We start from the raw sequence: 19162 nt of genomic DNA, 5'->3' as shown, positions 1-19162 counted from the left end.
CCTGGGACAGCCTGTCAGGCAGTGCGTCCCCTCACACCAGGTGGCTCCCTGACACCCTCCTTCCACACAGGGGGTGGTGGCAGGAGGGTCCATGCTGCTGTGGTCAGGATCGACAGCCACGGGGCTGGGGTGTGGGTGTCCAGCCCTCTCTGTTGGCTTGACCCCCATGGTCTGTCCTGCCTGGTGCCAGTGGGATGGGCAGTGATGGCCTCTGGGGTAGGCTTGAGGGACATCTGTGGGGCCAGCCTGAGGCCCTGACGTAGGGCGGCCACCTCCCAAGGCTGTCTCCATCTGGGACACACTTGCCCATGGCACGTGCGTGGGCATGGCTCTGCACTCAGACCCTCCCCCTGGAGGCTGTGGGGCACCTTCAGCCCCTCAGCTGCAGAGAGCCACCCCTCCTGGTCCAGGGCCAGTGCCGGGTCGGAGCTTTGCACCTGACATCCTCTCCGCAGGAGATGCTTGAGTGGGCAGCTTGCAGGGAGCCATGGGGGTGCCAGGCTCCTACCAGGGGCCCTGCCCCACAGCCAGCCTGGCAAACAGGGCGGTGCACACCACAGCCAGCCTCCTCTGTTCTCAGGGCCTCACTCTCCCCTCAAGGGAAAGGGGACTGGGGTGTCCCCACTCCACTGACACTGTGACCAAGCCTCAGATGAGGCCGTGCCCTCAAAAGGGACTGTGTCCTGGTTCCTGGTCTGTCACTGCCCACTGGCAGCATCCACAGGTGGCCTGCTGCCGAGATAGGACACCTCTGGTGCCCAGGGCCGCACCTGCCTCTGCCCCAGCAGGTGGAGCGTGCTGCCCGCTGTGCTGGCCAGCTCCTGGGCCAGCGTGGCGTTGGCCTTCTGCATGTGCTCTAGCTGTCCCCGCAGGAGTGCGTTCACCTGGGAAAGGCTGGAGCTCCTGGGTGGACAAAACCCAGTGTTGGTGGAGGGGGTCCATCCTTAGAGAGGGGCTCAGCCCAAGACCCCAGTCAAAGCTCAAGGGGAGCCCCAAACCCCTGGGCCCAGCTTTGCCCCATGCAATGCTGACCCCGCAACCCTCTTGGAGGCCAGCATGAAGGGGTCTCCTAGCCCAGTGCCCTCCTCCCTTCCTGAGATGTGCCCTGCACCCACCTCTGCCTGAGCCTCTGGCTCTGTCTGGGAGGAGCAGGGCTCACAGAGGGCTCGCAGGGGGCAACCATGGGGAATGGGGAGGGAGCCCTGGGCAGGCAGGCTCTAGAGGGGCGGCCTCTCCTTCAGCCATGGGCCTGTCCCCCTTGCCCTGCCATCAGGTCTGCGCACAGCCCTCAGGGACCCCCAGCTGCTGGGTAGACTGGCGTCTCTGGGAGCAGCCCCACCACCGGCTGCAAGGCCAGGAGCCTTGGCCTTGGCCTCCTCAAGGCCGGTTCTCAGAATGCTCTGAGCACTCTTCCTGCCCCCAAGGGTGAGCCTCCTGCAGGAAGGATCAGCCTGCTCACTCTCCAGGCCTGGTGTTGCCGGCCTGCAGCCAGCCCTCCAGGGCCTGCAGAGCCCTCCCTCCCAGGACCGTTGTGGGGCTGGGGACCTGGAGTGCTGACATGACAGCCCGGGGGGCCGTGACTGGAGCGCTGACGTTCCTGGTGGGGTGCTGGGTTAGTGCTGGGACTGGGTTAGTGCTGGGGTGCTGGGTTAGTGCTGGGACTGGGTTAGTGCTGGGGTGCTGGCTTAGTGCTGGGACCAGGTTAGTGCTGGAATGCTAGGTTAGTGCTGGGGTGCTGGGTTAGTGCTGGGGCTGGGTTAGTGCTGGGACTGGGTTAGTGCTGGGGTGCTGGGTTAGTGCTGGGACCAGGTTAGTGCGGGGATGCTAGGTTAGTGCTGGGGTGCTGGGTTAGTGCTGGGTTAGTGTTGGGGCTGGGTTAGTGCTGGGGCTGGGTTAGTGCTGGGGTGCTGGGTTAGTGCTGGGATGCTAGGTTAGTGCTGGTTTAGTACTGGGGTGCTGAGTTAGTGCTGGGGCTGGGTTAGTGCTGGGGCCCTTAGTTAAAGGTGGGGCTCTGTGTTTGCCTTGGGGTGCTAGGTTAGGGTCAGGGTGAACAAGGGCTCCTGACTCTGATCAGAGAGGCTGGGAGCCAAAAGGGCCCAGGAGTTGAGGCTGAACCACAAGGGGAGTCTGAGGGGGCTGCTGGGCCAATGCGAGGCAGCACTGGGATGGCAGTGGGGCATCCTGGCTTCCCTCTCCGCCCTGGCTGCTGGACACAGGAAAAGCCTTCCTGCCCAGGGAGAGGGCCAGGGACCCAGAGGCTCCCAGCCCTTTGCCCCCACCCCTCCCGACCCCCAGCCTCTTGCCAATTCCACAGGCAAAGGTCACAAGGAACCTGCAGATCCGCAGTAGCTGTGGGGCAGCAGCCCTGGTTCCGGCAGCTAGCAGCCCCCTGCTGGGCTCACCTCTGCTCTGAGGCCTCCAGACGGGCAAGGGCCTCCTCCAGGTCCACGCTGTGCTCCAGCTCTGACCTCCGCAGCCGAGCCTGAGTGGTCTCCAGGCGGGCCTGCATCTGGACAGGAGTGGCAGCCCCCTGGCCCGGTGGTCCCCAGCCCACGGGGGCAGGGGCAGGGCCTCTCTGAAAGCCCACTCTGGACAGGGCCTCCCAGCAGGGGCTGGAGTCTGTGATGGGCCTGGGTTGGGTCTGGGGCAGATGGCCGCTGTCTACACCCTGTCCCTGTGCCTAGCACTGGTAGCTAGCAGAGGAGGGACGAAAGGAGATGCTGGCCGAGCTGACCCCACTCTGCCCTGGTGAGGCACCCTGACCTTATGTCAGATGGGTAAACCAAGGCCCTGACATCCCGCTGGCTGGGGCTGCCTGTCAGAGCAGAGGCGAGGGCTTGGGGCTCAGGGGCACAGTGGGGAGTCCAGGCAGCTCTGGGCCACCCCTCCAGCCAGGGTCGCCTCCAAGCACTGTGCTGTCCACTCCAGACTTATCCAGATCAGCACTCTGGGGTGTGCTGAAGGGACATTCAGGCACAGTAGCCCAAGGCTGCGAGGAGGTCACAACCAGGGCCCACTGTCCAGGGCCACGAGGTCACTAGTGGGGCTAAGACCTGAACCCAGGGCCCAGCGAGTCCCGGGTGGCGGAAGGCCTGGGATGAGGGGCCCTGGGGCCCAGCCTGCTGGCACCCAGGCCGCTCGATGGCTTCTGACTCACGCGGCTCACTGATCTACAGGCCTTCTGTGGCAGGGAAGAGCTCCCTCCCCTGCACAGCCCCAGGCCTGCCCCAGGGTGCAGAGGCTGGAGGTGGGCAGGCCATGTGGACTGGCCATGCTCCAGGTGGGACCAAGATGAGGGGCCCTCGGCACCCTGTCCTGGGAAGCTCCTGGGTGGGAGCCCCTTGGGAACAGGTGTTCCCCTGGGAGGACCGAAGCCTGGCAGGAAGGAGGTGGCAGGAGCTCGGGCCTCAGGAGGGGACACCTGGGTTGTGCTGCCACCCGTCCTGGGGAGTCTTCTAGGCTGCTGGGCCTGCACACCTGGGTGAGCCACCTGCTCCTGTGCCCTCCACATGCAGGTGGGCTCTGAAGTTGGCTCAGGGTCACCCTGAGCGCCCCACGTCCACTTCTGCTTCAGAAGCTGCCACGCCATGGAGTGGCAGCCAGGGAAGACACCCTGTGGCCTGCCAGTGTCTTCACTTTCCTGCCTCAGTGTCCCCATCCCATGCCCAGGGCCTGGATATGCTGTGGTAGGCACACAGCCCTCCCTGGTCCTGAGACTCGCAGGCGGCTCCCCAGGTACCACAGCCCACCCTGCCGCATGGGGGGCTGCCAGGCAACAGTGGCATGGCACTTACCCTCTGGCTGACCGCATGGTACCTGCTGGTCAGCTCCGCCTGCTCCGTGCTTGCCTGGGCCAGTAGGTCCTCCAGCCGGGCCAGCTCCTCCTGCAGCAGCTCCCTCTCCTCCTGCATGTGGGCCAGGGTGGTGGGTGGCCCCAGCATCCCTGTGGGCACAGCATCTTGTCAGCTTGGGTGGCCAGGCCAGGCCCCTACCCTTACCTCCCATTGCAGGGCCACCCAGGCCTTCTGGGATGGGGGCTAGCTGCCGGTTTCACTTCCTCTCCGTGGTCAGGCACCCTGTCCACCCTGCCTCCTGGCCTCCCTGCCTCCTGTCCACATCTTTAACACCCTCAGACCTGCGCACAGGCTGAGCCCCAGCCAGGGTGTGGAGAGGCCCAGACGCTGGCAACCCTGCGACAGGCTGTGGAAGGGCAGCCGGACCTCGTCCAGAGCAAGAAGTCCCCTTCCAAATGTGCAGTGGCACTTCTGTCCCTACCACATGCACAGTGGCCCTGGGGCAGGGACTAAGCCTCGGCTCCAGCACTCTGCTGCTGTCCAGGAACCATGTGCAGGGGCTGGTGAGGGACTGGGCCAAGTTCAGGCTGGTGGGCAGGGTGTCAGTGAACAGAGGAAGGCGTGGAATCGAGAGGCTGGTGGTCACAAGTGTCACCACACCAAGGTTGTCCCCACTCTCCAGCGGTGCCTGCCCTGTGGGTACTCATATGGGTGGAGGGTAGCTGGAGCGCCAGCAGGCCAGGAGAGCAGCAGGGTGGCAGCACAGTGCTGGAGGGGTGGGCCTGCACCTGGACGCCAGGGCCCCACTTCCCTCACCTTGGGGTGGCTCCTCACGCAGGCTGCTGGCCACGATCTCACGGATGCGGGCGGGCAGGGGGGTGGGCGAGGTCTGCCGGCCTTCCCCATGCACAGTGAGTGCCCGGTCTTCCCTGCTGGCTGTGGGGCTAAGGACCGTATCCTCCAAACTCTGAAAGACACCCCAGAGACACCGGTGGGCCGGTGGCCTCTGGGCATCTGCCAGGCACCCCATATGAGCAGTGGAGCTAGTGGGAGTCACCACAGTTACCCTAAGGTGGCCGATTGCCCGGGAGGGTGTGGCGGGGCTGAGCAGGTCACCCAAGGCACATGCCTGGGTCCCCCTGCAAAGGGGGCTGTGCCTGTCCTCTGGCACTGCTCTGAGAGCCAGATGGGAATGGAGAGGGCCAAGGTTGACACTGCCTGCAGGCAGGCCTGCTCCAGCCCTGAGCCAGCTCACTGGGCACCCTGGGGGGGAATCCCAGCTGTTCTCTGGGGGTTGGGGTTTCTGGTCCACAGGGGGAAGAACAAACAAACAATTTTTTGAGGCAGGTAGACTCACAGACAGCAGGGTATCTGAGGGCCAGTAGGGCCAGCGGGGTCCTCCCACTGTGCAGGACTCTGGAAGCAAGTCTGGGATGCCTCTCCCTTAGAGGAGCATCTCATCCCTCTGGATCCCCCTGAACATACTGGCCTCTCTCCTGCACTGACTGCTGAGTCACCCCAAGACCCAGGCTCTGTATGGCTCCTGAATAGGCTCCATCCTGACCACAAGCAGCCCTGTAAAGGGCAGTTACCTGGCAAATGCCAGGTGGGGTGAGCCTAGGGCCTGGTTGATCGGCTCTCCAGCTGCGCCCACACCTCGTTTTCCCAGGGGTCAGGGCCTCAGTCCCTGGGAGGTCGTGGGCAGGCGCCCCCTTCGCGTTCCCGAAGAGGAAGCTCCGGTCTTGTTCTGGGTTGGGGGAGCAACACACAGGCTCTGGGATGACCAAGGGCAGGGCCGGCCTGCCAGCCCTCCTGGGTCTCGCGAGCCAGGTGTCCAGACACGAAGCCCTCTCCTGCCCTCCTCTGAGGAAAGAGGCTGGGCCCCCGGACCGCGCGCAGGGGAAACTGGCCGGCGCAGCACCCCAGGCCCCTGCGCAGTCCCGCCGCCCTGCGCCCCCGGGGCATCGGCGGCGCCACCCGCTAACGGGAAAGCCTGCCGCTCGACTTGACTCATTCCAGCGTTGACAGAGGGTCGCTTATTAGCCCAGCCGTCCCGGGAGGCGCTGGGGCCTAATGGGTTCCAGCTGTGGCCGGGTGCCTGCGACGGGCCGCGGCCCAGCGGCAGCGGGAGGCCGCGGGGGCGGGGCGGCCGGCGGGGCCCCTGCCCCCCGCGGACCGCAGCCCCGCCCCCGCCGGGGACCCCCTGCGGCTCGGACCCCGCCCCGCGCCGGGCGCCGCCTCCTTCCGGGCGCCGTGGTCAGGAGGGGCTCCCGGACGGGGCTTCGGTTCCCCGAAGACCCGGGCTCGCCGTTGAGCCGGGTCGCGTCCTTCCTGTGTGTAGCGCCCTCCTCGGCCCAGCCAGCCCTAAAGACCCGGCGAGGTCACAGACCTGCCACCAGCCCGACTCGATCCTGGCTCTGCGGGGGTCTGTGGGGGCCATCACTGCCTCCCGTCCCCACCAGGGGGCAGCCGCTCTTATCTCCCCCTCAGGAATCCGGCCCTCCGGGGACCCAGGACCCTCTGCGTTGCTCCCCTTGCCTGGGGCTGCTGGGGAGGTGGGTTCTGGGGCTTGCCAGGCCTCTTCCCTCAGTCCCCCTCCCCTCTACTGGATCTTGGCTGAAGATTCCCAGGAGCTGGGGCCAGAGGTGGCCTGGTCCTGCTCCATGCTGAAATGGAGACTGAGGGACAGAGTGGAGACCCGTAGGGGCAAAGGGAGGAGGCTGTGGCCACCCTGCTGGTCCGTACTCCATGCAAGAGGACCTGCCCCAAAGATGCCTCAGGGAGGCTCCAGACTTGGCTTGACCTGGAATGGCGGTCATAACCTCTCCCCCACCCCAACTCCTGCGCCCCAGGCGTGACTCTTCCAGGTGATCCTTCCAGACTGTCAGGGGAGCGGCCCGAGCCCCGCAAGGGAATTCAGACACAAAGCCCAGCAAATCCACCGTGGGGAAAGGGCAGGGTCCCTACGGACCCCAAGGGGCACTGGCCCTCCCAGCTCTCAACACCCAACCACGCCCACTGTCCCATCCTACTGGGCAGCTGCCTGAGCCAGAAGCTGGGTGGGCAGGAGAGAGCCAGTCCGATGTGCCCCTGCCCACTGGCAGGCTGGGTGGGTCTCAGCATCTCAGTTCCCAGTGCCTGAAATGGCACCTGACCAGTAAAGGTCCAGCCCCTCCCCCAGCTCAGCGGGGCTGGTGTGCACAGGCCTCCTGACAGGTGGGCCCAGCACCTTCTATCCCGCCTTCTATCTGGGGGAGGGAAACATGGACCTCCGGGGGTGGGGGGCAGCGATGGGAGGTGCAGGTGAGTTGGGGCGAATGGAGCTGGAGACTGGTCCCTGTTTCCCCAGCTGAACCCAGATCAGGGACTGCACTCAGTGCACAGGAAGCCCCCACTCCTCACTGGCAATCCCTCGGGCAGCTCCCAGGACCCTGTCACAGTTCCGGCACAAAGGCCTGCTCCTTTGAGAATCCACGAGGGTCTTCATGTGGCGGGGTGGAGGGCACAGAGGAAGAAGCAGGCCCCAACACAGCAGAGACTGCAGAGCACACATGAGCCCTCACTGACCCCCGCTCACCGCCCTGCTCAGGCCAGGCCTGAACCCTGTGTCTGTGCCCAGGGCAGGGTCAGGCAGACAGCCTGTGTGCTTAGAGCCCCTGCCTGGACCCCAAGTAAGGGAGACCTTGGGTAGACAGCAGCAGCAAGCCAGGGCACCAAAACCCTTTAATAAAAATCACTGAGGGCAAGGGGGTGTCCAGTGAGCCCCAATACAACCAGGACACAGATTCTGGCCCCACCCTCCAACTGCAGAGCAGGATTGGGGTGGCAGAGCAGAGGGAGGCAGAGCAGGGGGCTGTCCTGGGCCCTCTGCCTGGAGGATAGACTTGCTGGGCTGTCGAGTGCCGACAGTGCCCCCACGTGGCTACTTGGGGAACTGCAGAAGGACTGCTGCCCAGGCTCCTGGGAGTCCAGGCTGGGCTCAGGGTCTTCAGCTGCCTGTGAACAATGAGACCCATGACCATGTGTGTGGGGCAGGGCGGTGGGTCCAGGTTTAACATTTCCCACAGGCAGACATTTCACACTCCTTAACAGACCTGAATCGAAGACTGGCTTCATCCTGGGTGGGGAAGGGAGGCTGGGCAAGTTTGGGACTTGCTGGAGCTCACCAGCTCACGTGTGCCTGTGTAGGACTGGACCTGGTCCCGAGGCTCCACGTGCCTGTGGGGATGGTCCCTGGACAACCAGCTGGCCTGCTGCTCTCCTCCCGGGACTGCAGTTGTGTCCACGGCTCCTGGGGAGGTCCTTGTGGTTCTGACCCAGCAGGAGCTTTGCAGTTGGAAGCACAAACATGAGGACAGGCCTCCAGTCATAGCCGCTGGACACCTGCTGCTGTCCTTGCCCAGTGTGGTCTGCTGCAGAGTGCCCGGGCAGGAGGCCCCTGCTGGCTCTGCTTCCTTAGAAAAGAGGTGCCCTCTGTGGTCAGGCAAGCCTGCCGGCACTCCTGACCCTGCGCAGCAGGGCTTGCCCCAGGCGGGTGCCTGCTTCCCGGGGCTGGCAGTCTCTCCTCTCACAGCAAACCCAGGGGGCCCTAAAGGCCTGAGGGGCTGGGCTTGAAGCAGGAACGGCAAGCAGAGGGGGCAGTCTCCTTTGGTTCTGTGTCCCCTGCCCCTGCACAGTGCTTGGCACGCCAACAAGCCCAGACTCGTTCAAGGCACAAATGACTGACAACCCAGCTGGAATTGCCAAAGGTATGAATCACTAACTGCAAAATGACTCACGGCAAGGAAGGTACAGGAGGGTGAGGATGTGACTTGCCTTCTCCTGGGGCCCATGACACACAGGGGCAATGAGAGCCCCACAATCAAATAGCATGGTCCACAGCAGTGGAAGCCCAGGGGGCCCTGGGGACAGGGTGCAGAGACGGGCATGAGCCCGGCAGGGGAGACGGTACAGCCGCTGTGAAGGCAGTGGGTGCTCCCAGGAGGACTGTGGGGACAGGAGGCCTGCTTAGCCCACCTCCACTGTGTCCAGGCTGGCCTGCCTAGTCCACCTACATCCACTGTGTCCAGGAGGCCTGCCTACCTACCTCCACTGTGTCCAGGAGGCCTGCCTAGTCCACCTCCACTGTGTCCAGGAGGCCTGCCTAGTCCACCTCCACTGTGTCCAGGAGGCCTGCCTACCTACCTCCACTGTGTCCAGGAGGCCTGCCTACCTACCTGCCTCCACTGTGTCCAGGCTGGCCTGCCTAGTCCACCTACATCCACTGTGTCCAGGAGGCCTGCCTACCTACCTCCACTGTGTCCAGGAGGCCTGCCTAGTCCACCTCCACTGTGTCCAGGAGGCCTGCCTAGTCCACCTACCTCCACTGTGTCCAGGAGGCCTAACTACCTACCTCCACTGTGTCCAGGAGGCCTACCTACCTACCTCCACTGTGTCCAGGAGGCCTAACTACCTACCTCCACTGTGTCCAGGAGGCCTAACTACCTACCTCCACTGTGTCCAGGAGGCCTGCCTAGTCCACCTCCACTGTGTCCAGGAGGCCTGCCTAGTCCACCTACCTCCACTGTGTCCAGGAGGCCTAACTACCTACCTCCACTGTGTCCAGGAGGCCTACCTACCTACCTCCACTGTGTCCAGGAGGCCTAACTACCTACCTCCACTGTGTCCAGGAGGCCTAACTACCTACCTCCACTGTGTCCAGGAGGCCTGCCTACCTACCTCCACTGTGTCCAGGAGGCCTGCCTACCTACCTCCACTGTGTCCAGGAGGCCTGCCTAGTCCACCTCCACTGTGTCCAGGCTGGCCTGCCTACCTACCTCCACTGTGTCCGGAAGGCCTGCCTAGCCCACGTCCACTGTGTCCGGGAGGCCTGGAAAAGGCTGGCATGCCCTTCCTGGGCTCACCTGTGAGTCTGGCCTCTCTGGACCATTTACGGTCCTGCTCTGGTGGACCTGCTCTCCCGCACCTTCGACCATCTACCGTGGAATCTCCTGAGCTGAGTGATGAGTCTTTTGCATGTTAATGGGTGGGGGGCTGCCTGAGAGGTCAGGGCAGGTCAGGGTGATGGGACGTCCTGCCCAGCACCTAGACCTGGGGCAGCAGTGCCTGAATCAGTCAGCGGAGCTCCTGAGAACCCTCACCAGGAGGTGGGAGGGTCTGGCGAGGGCTGTGCACCTCAGGGCAAACTGGCTGCCCTCGCCACACCTAGTCCTGGGCATCTCCTCTAGTGCCCTGTCCCTCAAGTGGCCATAGAGGAATCAGCGAAGGTCCTGGGTTCTGTGAGCTGTTTTGGCCAATTGCTGCACTGAGGGGTGGGAGTGTGACCAGTCGGAGGTCAGGGGGCAGCTGGGCTTGGGAGTGGCACTGGAAGAGGGGCAGTCGGGTGGGGTCGAGTGCTTGCCTGCAGGTCGGTGCCAGCTCTGGGTGGGCTGAGACTGAACTGACTTGTAGGACACCCAGGTGTTGTCCAGAGGGTTGGAGGCCAGTGTGGTCAGAAGCACTGTGGGTGAAGCCAGCTCCCCCAGTAGAGTCTTGCTCAGAGGGGAGCATGGGCAGCAGGTGGCAGTGACCCCTGCAGCCGCTTGCCAGTGCACCTGAAATCACCTTGTGACCCTGCAGTGTCCCTTCAGGGTGCCGCCCCCAGATGGAACCAGAGGCCCACAGCTGTGTGGACCCGGTGGACAGGGCACTGTTCAAGTGGCTGCTGGGCCTCGCTACCAGAGCCCACTGACAGGAGAACAGCGTGCAGACGGGGTCCAGCCACGTGGCAGAATGTGTTTCACCTCGCCAAGGAGGACGTTCGGGCCAGCCGAGGCACCTCAGGACAGTACTGAGTGACCTGGCCGTTCACAGAAAGGCCAGTGCTGAGGCTTCCACTCAAACGGGCCAAGAGCAGTCAGCCCTAGAGACGGGGCGGTGGGCGTGGGCTGGGAGGGGAGAGGGCAGAGGAGCGTGCTGACCAGCACGGCTGGGTGGCGCTCAGCCGCAGGACCTCCCAAGTGCGCGCTGTGCTTCATAGTGGTTAAATGGCAACAGTTTTCCACTGTTCCTATTTTATCACAAATAAAGTGAAAGAAGAAATGAAAAAAAAAACAAGGCTGGGAATCAAGCAGACACACACACACGTCTCAAAGAGGTAGGTGAGCAACAAACACGAGCAGTTAAAGGAATAATAAATACACAACTTAATGAAATTGAAGATAAGAGAGATATAAAGGGGTCGAAAAATGACCGAGCACAAGAGAAGGGAGTGCCTCTCAGTGTTGGGTTTGCCCCAGGAAGATCCCTCCTGGCCCCTTTCCCTGGGCAGCTGCGAGGGCCTGTGGTCCTGCCGCCCTGTCTGGGCCTCTGGTGGCGCCTGCCTGCTGCCTGCTCACCTGGGTAATTGCATCCAGATCTCAATCTCTGCAGGTGAGTAACAGGTGCTGGCCAGGTGGGCAGAGCAGACCTCCCCAGGCTCCACGTGGCTTTCAGATGACACTGCCCAGGGCCGGCGGGCATTGGGCAGACAGAAGCAGCCCTCAGCCACGTCTGCTGGCAACCAGGCCCGAGGTCCTCAGCCCCATCCCAGGGCCTCTTCACCAGTCTGCAGCAGCAAGCAGCTTGCTCTCACCCTGCAGCCGGTCTCCCCAGCACACCAGGGGCTGGGAAGCCCTCTCAGGGCCCACGTGGGCCCACAGGGTTGAAGGACTGGCGGTCCTGGCAGACCGCCACTGCTGGCCCGCCTCCCTTCTTCCATCGTCACAGCTGAGACCCATGGAGCTGGACAGCATGGCCTCCAGGTGGAGTCCCACATGGGCACCGCTCTTGTCCTGTCACCTGTCCTAGACATCCTGTCGGACTGTGTTCTGTCCCTGCGTGGGCGCCTCTGTATGAGTGTTTGTGTGCACCATGACGACACCATGTCATTCAGCACCTGCCACCACCTGTGGGCAATTGCTCTTTGCAGGGGACCTGTGTTGCTATTAAGGGCCACGTCAATGGCCTGCAGTGTGGCTCCAGGGATCTGAGCACTCTGAGTCAGCTGGTCCATCTCAGGGGCCCTGGATCCCCAAGGGGCAGGGACTGCCTGGCCTTGGTCACCAGAACCAGGTGTGTGAGGTCAGGGGATGGCTGGCAGGAGCAGGCAGTGGGTGGGCTCTCAAGGCAGGGTGGAGGGCAGAAGGTTGTGGGGGTGACTCCTGCTTGTTTTCTAGGGACTCGCCATGGAGACCACGGAAGTGAAGCTTCTGGAGTTTGCAGAGTAGACACTGGGAACCGTCCCCCAAAGAAACCTGCAGCCTCTCTCCAGGAGGCTGGCTAGTCTCACACGTGGCCACAACAAAAGCAGCAGCTCAAGACGTCAGTGCAGAGAGCCCTCCGTCCCCACTGCAGGGTGCGGATTATGAGCCTGAGGCCGAGAGGGTTGACCGAGCTTTTGCAGCCAGGAGAGAGAGGCTGGCCACAGAGCTCGGCCTCCTCCCGGGTGCGCCTGGCCTGTGCGGGGTCTGTGTGTGCGTGCCCTGGGCATATCTACTTGTGTGCTCACATTTGAGCTGAGCATGTGAGCGTGTGGAAAGTGCCCCTGAGGGTCAGGGAGGTGCGGCTGTGCGGGTCTGTGCAGGTCCCGCCCAGTGGGGCCCTGCTCTCACTGACCTGGATCACGGTGTCCAGCCCCAGCAGGGACTGCTCGGCAGGGTCCCCACGGCCAGAGGAGGAGCTCATTGCCATCCACGGGCAGGATCTCAGAGAGGGAGGGGGCCGGCTCTCTCCCTGCAAGACTCCTCCTGGGTCGCAGCCCGGCAGGCCCCTCAGAGTGCACGCCTGCAGGGCACCTGGCTGGCAGTCCTGCAGCACTGAACTCTCTGCACCTGGGAGTCCAGCCGCCCAGACCTGTGAGACCACAGACCAACCAAGCCATGGGTGTCACCCCGGCAGCAGGACGCTGGGGACTGGGTTTCCCTGGAAACAGGACCCGGGACTTGTTGCTATGGGGATTAGGTTGGTGGTGGAAGCGTTTCCGGGAGACCTGGAGTGAAGCCGTTGTCCAAAGCAACACACCGGGGGAGGGCAGGCCTCTGCGCAGACCTCCCGGCCACTCCAGGATGAAGCCGTCCCTGCAGGCCACAGTCCCACGTCCCCTTCATCTAGATCACCAACTGCAACTTCTTAAGACGTGTGGAAGACCTGAGTGATCTGTGCCAGCGCGCGTCTCAGTGGCAGACTGAGGCCTCAGAGGGCTGCTGCTCTGGGAGCAGGCAGGCCCTGTGTAGGGCAGGCCCCTCCGAAACGCCCCCGCCCTTCCAGGGCTATCTGCCCCTGCTCGACAGCTGACCCTGGCTGGGAAGTTGCTTTCCCACCAGAGCCGTGAGGGACTGCCAGGGGAGGGGCCCTGGCTTTGGCCGGTGGCAGAGGGTCTGTAGCAGAGGTGCTTTCTGATGCCAGGGCAAGACAGTGCCCACAAGTGAGGGTGCAGGAGGGAAGTGTGGCCCTTCTGCCGCCTGCAGGTGCCCTTGCAGACCCCTCTGTGTGCTCGCCTGGGCCTCTGATTGCATCTGGCAGCTGGGGGCAGTGTACCCTTCCCACCTTGCTCTACTCCCATCAGGGGCTCCTGGCACCAAGCTGGGACCTCCCTGAGGCAGACTGGCGCTGGCCAGAGTCCCTCCTGAGAGCAGGCAGCCCCTGGAGGCAGGCTCTGCTCTTTGGAGAGAGCAGCCAGCCTGTGCAGGGGACTCTGGGATGGATGCATTCGTCTTTCTCAGAGACCTGAGTTCTTGGAGCCAGCCCCTCAGACCAGAGGCAGCCACTGGGAAAGGCCAGGGGGGACCAGGCAGTGAAGGCGGGCACTTAGTGTGCAAGGTGTCTGTCTCCTTGCTGCTGAGGGAGGGTCTGTCAGGTCCCAGGCCACTTCCTTGGACCCAAAACTTAGGCAGGGGAAGTGTCCGTTCTCAAGTGATGCTGTCCTGGGAACGCGATGTCTGTTCTCCCCGGGGTCCCCAGAGCTCCTGCTCACCCCACCTCTGAATGGACAGCTGTCAGGGTGCTCCACACAGGGGCAGGCGGGTCTCTGGCCAGACATACTCCACTAGGCATCAGGACCAGGGTTCCTTGGACAGGATCTGGGGGGCTTGGCCAGTCCCTCTGACCCCAGTGCTTTTGGGCTAGCACTGTTTCTGGCTCCAGGTTCGGACCCTAGGGGGCCCACTCGTGGCCTGGGCACCTTCCTGGGCAGCTTTCCCTGGCACCCAAGGGTGCCTGTAGCACCCCGGAGTCCTGGGAGCCCTCAGGGTTGCTGTGTGAGCAGTGGAGACTGGGGTGGGAAGGGGGACTTGTGACCCAGGGGACACAGGTGCTTAGTGATCTGCAGTGGCTCTGAGTGGAGCAGCCTGCGACTCCATTGCAGTTCAGCCAGTCGTGCCGACGTGGAAAGACACCACGTGCTTGGTCTCTGCTGACTGCGCGGTCCACGGGACCCCCTCTGCCTTTCTGTGGCCATCTGCCTGCAGGCTGCCCGAGGGGCTCTGCTCAGAGGAAGACCCTCTGCAGACAGGCTTGCTCATGGTTGTGAGGTGCTGGGCCTTGGGCCCGGCAGATGACTGGGGCTGGCAAGGCATGCTGATGGCCAGGAAGGTCAACCCTGGCACCAGTTGACATCCTGGCTGTGCCAAGCTGGTGCCCGAGCCTGGATCCAGAACAGGGCTGTGATCTGGTACAAGCTCTATGTGTATGGTCCACTTCCCGCCCTCACCTGCAGGGGACACATTTGGACAGAGCCCTCAAAAGCCACGACCAGGTCAACTGAGCCTCAGTCAGGCTACTCCTCATGAGCAATTGCCACCGCCCCAGGGAATTGTCCCCTGTACCTGGTAAGCAGTCAGCTCTGAGGTGTGGGCACCACTCCCCAGGGCACAGAGCGACCAAACCAGCAGAGACAGCCACAGAAAACTATTCAGATTCCAGAGTGATCATGGCCAGACGGGCTGTCCCGGAGGCCACGCGACTGAGACAGAGGCCACTGCACTTCCCTGGGCCTCCACCCTCTTCCCAAGAATTGCCCCCAAGGTGAACCGTGCACAGAGGACACATCAGAGCCTCCTTGTCCTGCCCGCAGCAGGCTGGGCTGCACCAACCTCATTCCCAGCTGCTGAGTGAGGACAAGAGGCTGACTGAGGACAGGGTGAGGCTCGTGGCCTCCACACGAAAAGCTCAGGGCATTTCATGGAACTCCCAAGGTCACTTCCCTCTCCACAGGGTTGGGGTCAGGGGTGGCAAACTGTGGTGTCCCCACAAGTGGCCAATGATGTAAAGAGGACAGGGCAGGTGGGCTCATGGGCTGCCTGTGGGGTCTGGAGCAAGTCCTGAGAGGTTTCCTGAGGTGGAGGACAGGACTGCACCCTCCAACTCCGTGCTCACCCATTCGAGGGCTGTGGGCAAGGGCTGGTGTGGCGGGCCCTGGGGACGGTCCTGGGAAGGGACTTCTGGGAAGGATCAGGGCCCTGCCCTGGGGCCTGTTCTCAAGGAGGGCTGGGGACTGAGCACCACCACAGGGGAGAAGCGGGTCAGCAGCCTGCTCGGGGCAGAAGGCTCTGCTGTCAGCATTAAGACCCTGCTCAGGACCCCGGGATAAGCCCTGAAGCCACAAGTCCCAAAGGAGAGCAGACGGGAAAGCCACGCAACACTGGACTTGGCCCCGGTTTTTTAGAGACAATACCAGAGGCACAGACAATGGAAGAAAAAATAGGTAGATTGAGCTTTATTGAAATTATAAATCTCAGAGGACAGTATTAAGAAAGTGAATAGACAGAGTGTGTGTGAGAAAACATTTTCACATCATTTATCTGTTCTAGGATTAAGATCCAGAATATAGAAAGAATTCCTACAACTCAACAACAATAAAACAACCAATTAAGAAATGAGCAAAGACCATGTGTACACATTTCTCCAAAGAAAAGACACAAAAGCCCAGCAGGACCCTGAACATGTACTTGATATCAGTAGTCGTTAGGGAAACAAGGATCAAAGCACCATGGCGAGATAGCACCTCACATGCCTTAGGATGGCTTTTATCAAGGTGTCCTTGGGAGGACGCGGAGAAGTCAAAGCTGTGGGCACTGCTGGCGGGAATGCACAAGGGGAGCAGGATGCCAGCTCCTGGAAAACAGAGCATGGGATCCCACCCAGGCCAGCAGAAGGCAGAGGCTTAGAGAGGTGCCTGGGCACGCACTGGTGGCAGCAGGGGTCACAGCAGCCGGAGGCAAGGCAGCCGCCATGTCCCCTACAGACGGGCGGTGTGTGGTCCATCCGCACCAAGAACACGACCAGCCTCAGGAGGGAGCTCTGACACGCTGCGCAGATGAGCCTGGATCCTCCGCTGGGTGAAGTAAGCCAGGCCAGAGACAGACAGATGCCCTGTGAGTCCCCCAGGGATCCAGAGCGGCCACAGCCACGGAGGTGGGAGGCTTGGAACGCCAGCGTCCAGCCATGCGGAGGTGATGGCTGCCCAGCACGGCGAGCTTGCTCGATGCCCCTGAACTGCTCCTGAAGGCAGAGCAGCAGACTTGACTGTGGCTTCGTCCACCTCGCTGACCCCCAAGCCACACAGAAGACCTGCTGCCCACGCCGCTCCAGGGGCCGCAGCCCTCTTGCAGGCCCGCGTGCACGCTGCTGGCAGGCAAAGCTGGGTGCCCCCGTGTGCCAAGCTGACCCACGCCAGTGCTCTCCTGGACCCTGCATCCCGCCCTGGGCCACCGGGACGAGGGCGGTGCCCCACAGCCTGGCCCACACACTGCGCAGGCCCATGGGCGCGTGGGAAGCACGCTCATGAAGTCACTGGAGACAGCGGGCTCCTCGCCCCAGGGTCCTCACAGTGTCCCGAGTGACATGGCGGTAGAGGGTTTGAGGCTCGGGTGTCACGGCTGGGAGCTGGGGCAGGAGGCGGGGCGAGGGCCCTGAGGACCGCAGGAGCCGGGCAGACGGTCTCCCGCCAGGTCAGAACTCCAGAGCAACAGCAAGCAGTGCTGGGGTGTCCCTGCGGCCCACGGAGTCAGGCACGGCTCCAGCCTAGCTGGTGGTCCTGCACTTCCTGGGCCGTCCACTCCTGAGGGCCTGGTGACCAGGGGCAGGGACCAGACATGGTCTGGAGTGGGGTTTGGGCTTGTCCTCACCCTTTCATCCTGTGTCCCTGTCCAGACTGGACACTTGCTTCTTCCAGAGGTGTGTCTGCATCTGAGCTCTGGGTGACTGAGGTGCGGTCAGCACTGTTGGAGGACAGAGGGGGCCTGGGAGACCGTCTTGGGTGGCCTCCCTCTGTCAAGGATCTTGAGCTCAGGGAACAGTGACTGGCCCCGGGCCACACGAGCAGCCCTGGCACCTCTGTTCTTCAGGCCAGCTGGAGCCGTGGGCTGGTGCTCTGGGCATGTGGGCCCGGCAGGCTCCCAGAGAACAGCTGCTGCCCACCGCAGAAGCAACTCGTCCCGGGGTCCCTGCAGATGCCCATGACTGGTGCAGACCTCAGTTTCCCTCTGGGGATCAGCCAACAGAGGGTCCCCGCAGATGCCCGTGACTGGTGCAGACCACAGTTTCCCTCTGGGGATCAGCCAACATCTTTCTCTTGTCACCTCCACCTGGTCACTGCATCATGGAGGCTGAGGTAGTACTGCCTAGTGGATGTCCAGCAACAGTGGCCTGGACAGGTGGGCTGGGAAGCCCACAGGCTTGCCAAAGGCCCATGAGTGCAGGGCTGTGTGGCCATGCCAGCAGTGTTTGGAACGCCCTGCAGCTGGCTAAGTAATGGCCACTTTAGTGTCCACAGCCTGTGAGCAGCAGCAGGAGAGTGAGGACCATGGTGTGGACTTATGGGCTGCTCGTCCCCAAATACTGCCCCACCGCTGCAGGGGACAGAGGCACAGGGAGCGACTTCTGAGGACCAAGGCGAGGACAGAGCCCAGCTGCCGAGGGAGATGCAGCTGATGGAGACAGGACAGCCACAGGAAGTGTGCCCAGGGCCTCTGGAGGAGCTCAGCCGTTGACCCCTCGTCTTGGCTGGTGACCTCAGAGCTGTGGTGTGCACCTGGGCTGCATCAGGCCCCTCCTGTGGCCTCAGCGCACAGCAGCCAGGGAGCCACACATCAGCTCCAAGACCCCCAGGTGACCCCAGGCAAGCCGAGGGTGAGCGACCTGGGCCTGCTCCTCATCACCCATCTCACTGCATGGACTCTGTGTGAATGCACCCTCCTCTCCCCACCCAGTCTTTCCCAGCACATTGGAAATTCCTGAACCGGAGGCTCTGTCACTGGACCCGGAGCTGCACCAGGGCGGAATGACTGCCAACGTGTGCATCCCTGTTGGGCCCTTGTGGACCTGTCTGCTCTGCCTGCGATGCTGACCCCCATCTCACCAGCCCCCACCCGCTGCCCCTCCTGGGGTCTGCAAGGGGTTGGCCGGGGTCCTACTGCAGGCCACTAAGAACTTGGCTCCTTAGTGGCCAAAGGCTTCCCGGCCAGTGAGGGCAGGTGCCGTGTCCCTGACAGCACCCCTGCCTTCCCCTCTCTGCCAGTCCTCCTTGGTGTCCCTGCAAGCCCAGGCCCAGCCCAGGTCCAGCTTCTCAGGCCTTCATTCATCCACCATTTCCCAGTGTTGTCCACGCTGAACACAGGCATCGCGCCCACCTCCAGGACACACCAAGGAGGCCAGCTATCACCAATCAGAGGAACTGGCCCCAGGCTCTGATGTAAGCTGAGGTCCGGGAGGACAGAGTCCCCAGGTTACTGGAGAGGAGCTGGTGCGTGAGCTCCCTGGGCAGCAGTACCCCATGGCCATGGCTCACAGGTGGCAGGGGACGTGCGAAGGCCCTGCTCTCCCTGGGTCTCAGAGGCCTGGTGTTTAGGATGGACGGCTGAGACTGAGGGTCAGGGCAAGGCTGTCCAGGACAGCAGGACCTCGGAGCTCTGCAGGAGGCCCAGGCCAGAGTCCTGTGGAATCAGGGACCATGGCATGGCAGTTGCAGTGTTTGGGGGTCCTGGAGCCTGAGCAGCCACCCCGGGTGGGAGTAGATGTGCTCTGGGCAGCCCCAGTGGACAGGACAGGGCCAGGTGGAGGAAGGACAGCTTTCCTGCTGAGGGAGACCTGAAGCAGACACTGTGTCTGGGGCTGTAGCCCCAAAGGGGGTTTCCAAGTGCCAGGAACCGAGCAGTAGCCCCTGGCCTCCAGGCCTCCCCAGATCTGGTTCTGCTGCAGATCTGACCTGGAGCCACACCAGTGCTTGTGCAGGGCTGTCTCCATGTCACTGCTGCAGATGGCCCAGCAGATGAGCAACCTCTGCACACTGCCAGCCGGGGACCAAGGGTCGGGGGTGGGGGTGGCTCCCGCCTGCCGGTCCAGACTTGCACAGC

At 63.0% G+C, this 19162-nt stretch overlaps 1 protein-coding gene across 1 annotated transcript in view; it reads right to left on the bottom strand.

Annotated features, from left to right (window-relative positions):
- The window catches only part of CROCC2 (ciliary rootlet coiled-coil, rootletin family member 2), a gene marked incomplete at its 3' end in the record, with an annotated part of 50851 nt that extends 38161 nt beyond the window's left edge, over window positions 1–12690 (bottom strand). Inside the window, exons 1-6 of the mRNA XM_079130409.1 lie at window positions 12429–12690; window positions 7961–8248; window positions 4611–4761; window positions 3795–3943; window positions 2403–2509; window positions 771–903 (exon numbers count right to left, since the gene is read on the bottom strand). Of these exons, the coding sequence (XP_078986535.1) occupies window positions 771–903; window positions 2403–2509; window positions 3795–3943; window positions 4611–4761; window positions 7961–8248; window positions 12429–12503 (903 nt within the window). The 5' untranslated portion in view covers window positions 12504–12690. The remainder of the gene's footprint in view (window positions 1–770; window positions 904–2402; window positions 2510–3794; window positions 3944–4610; window positions 4762–7960; window positions 8249–12428) is intronic.
- Between the last annotated feature and the right edge of the window lie 6472 nt (window positions 12691–19162).

The sequence above is a fragment of the Sciurus vulgaris genome (genome assembly GCF_902686455.1).
Source record: "Sciurus vulgaris genome assembly, chromosome: 3".
In the NCBI taxonomy this organism is placed as follows: domain Eukaryota; kingdom Metazoa; phylum Chordata; class Mammalia; order Rodentia; family Sciuridae; genus Sciurus; species Sciurus vulgaris.
Note: the sequence above shows the minus strand (reverse complement) of the source record. Positions and strands in the feature narration are given on the sequence as shown.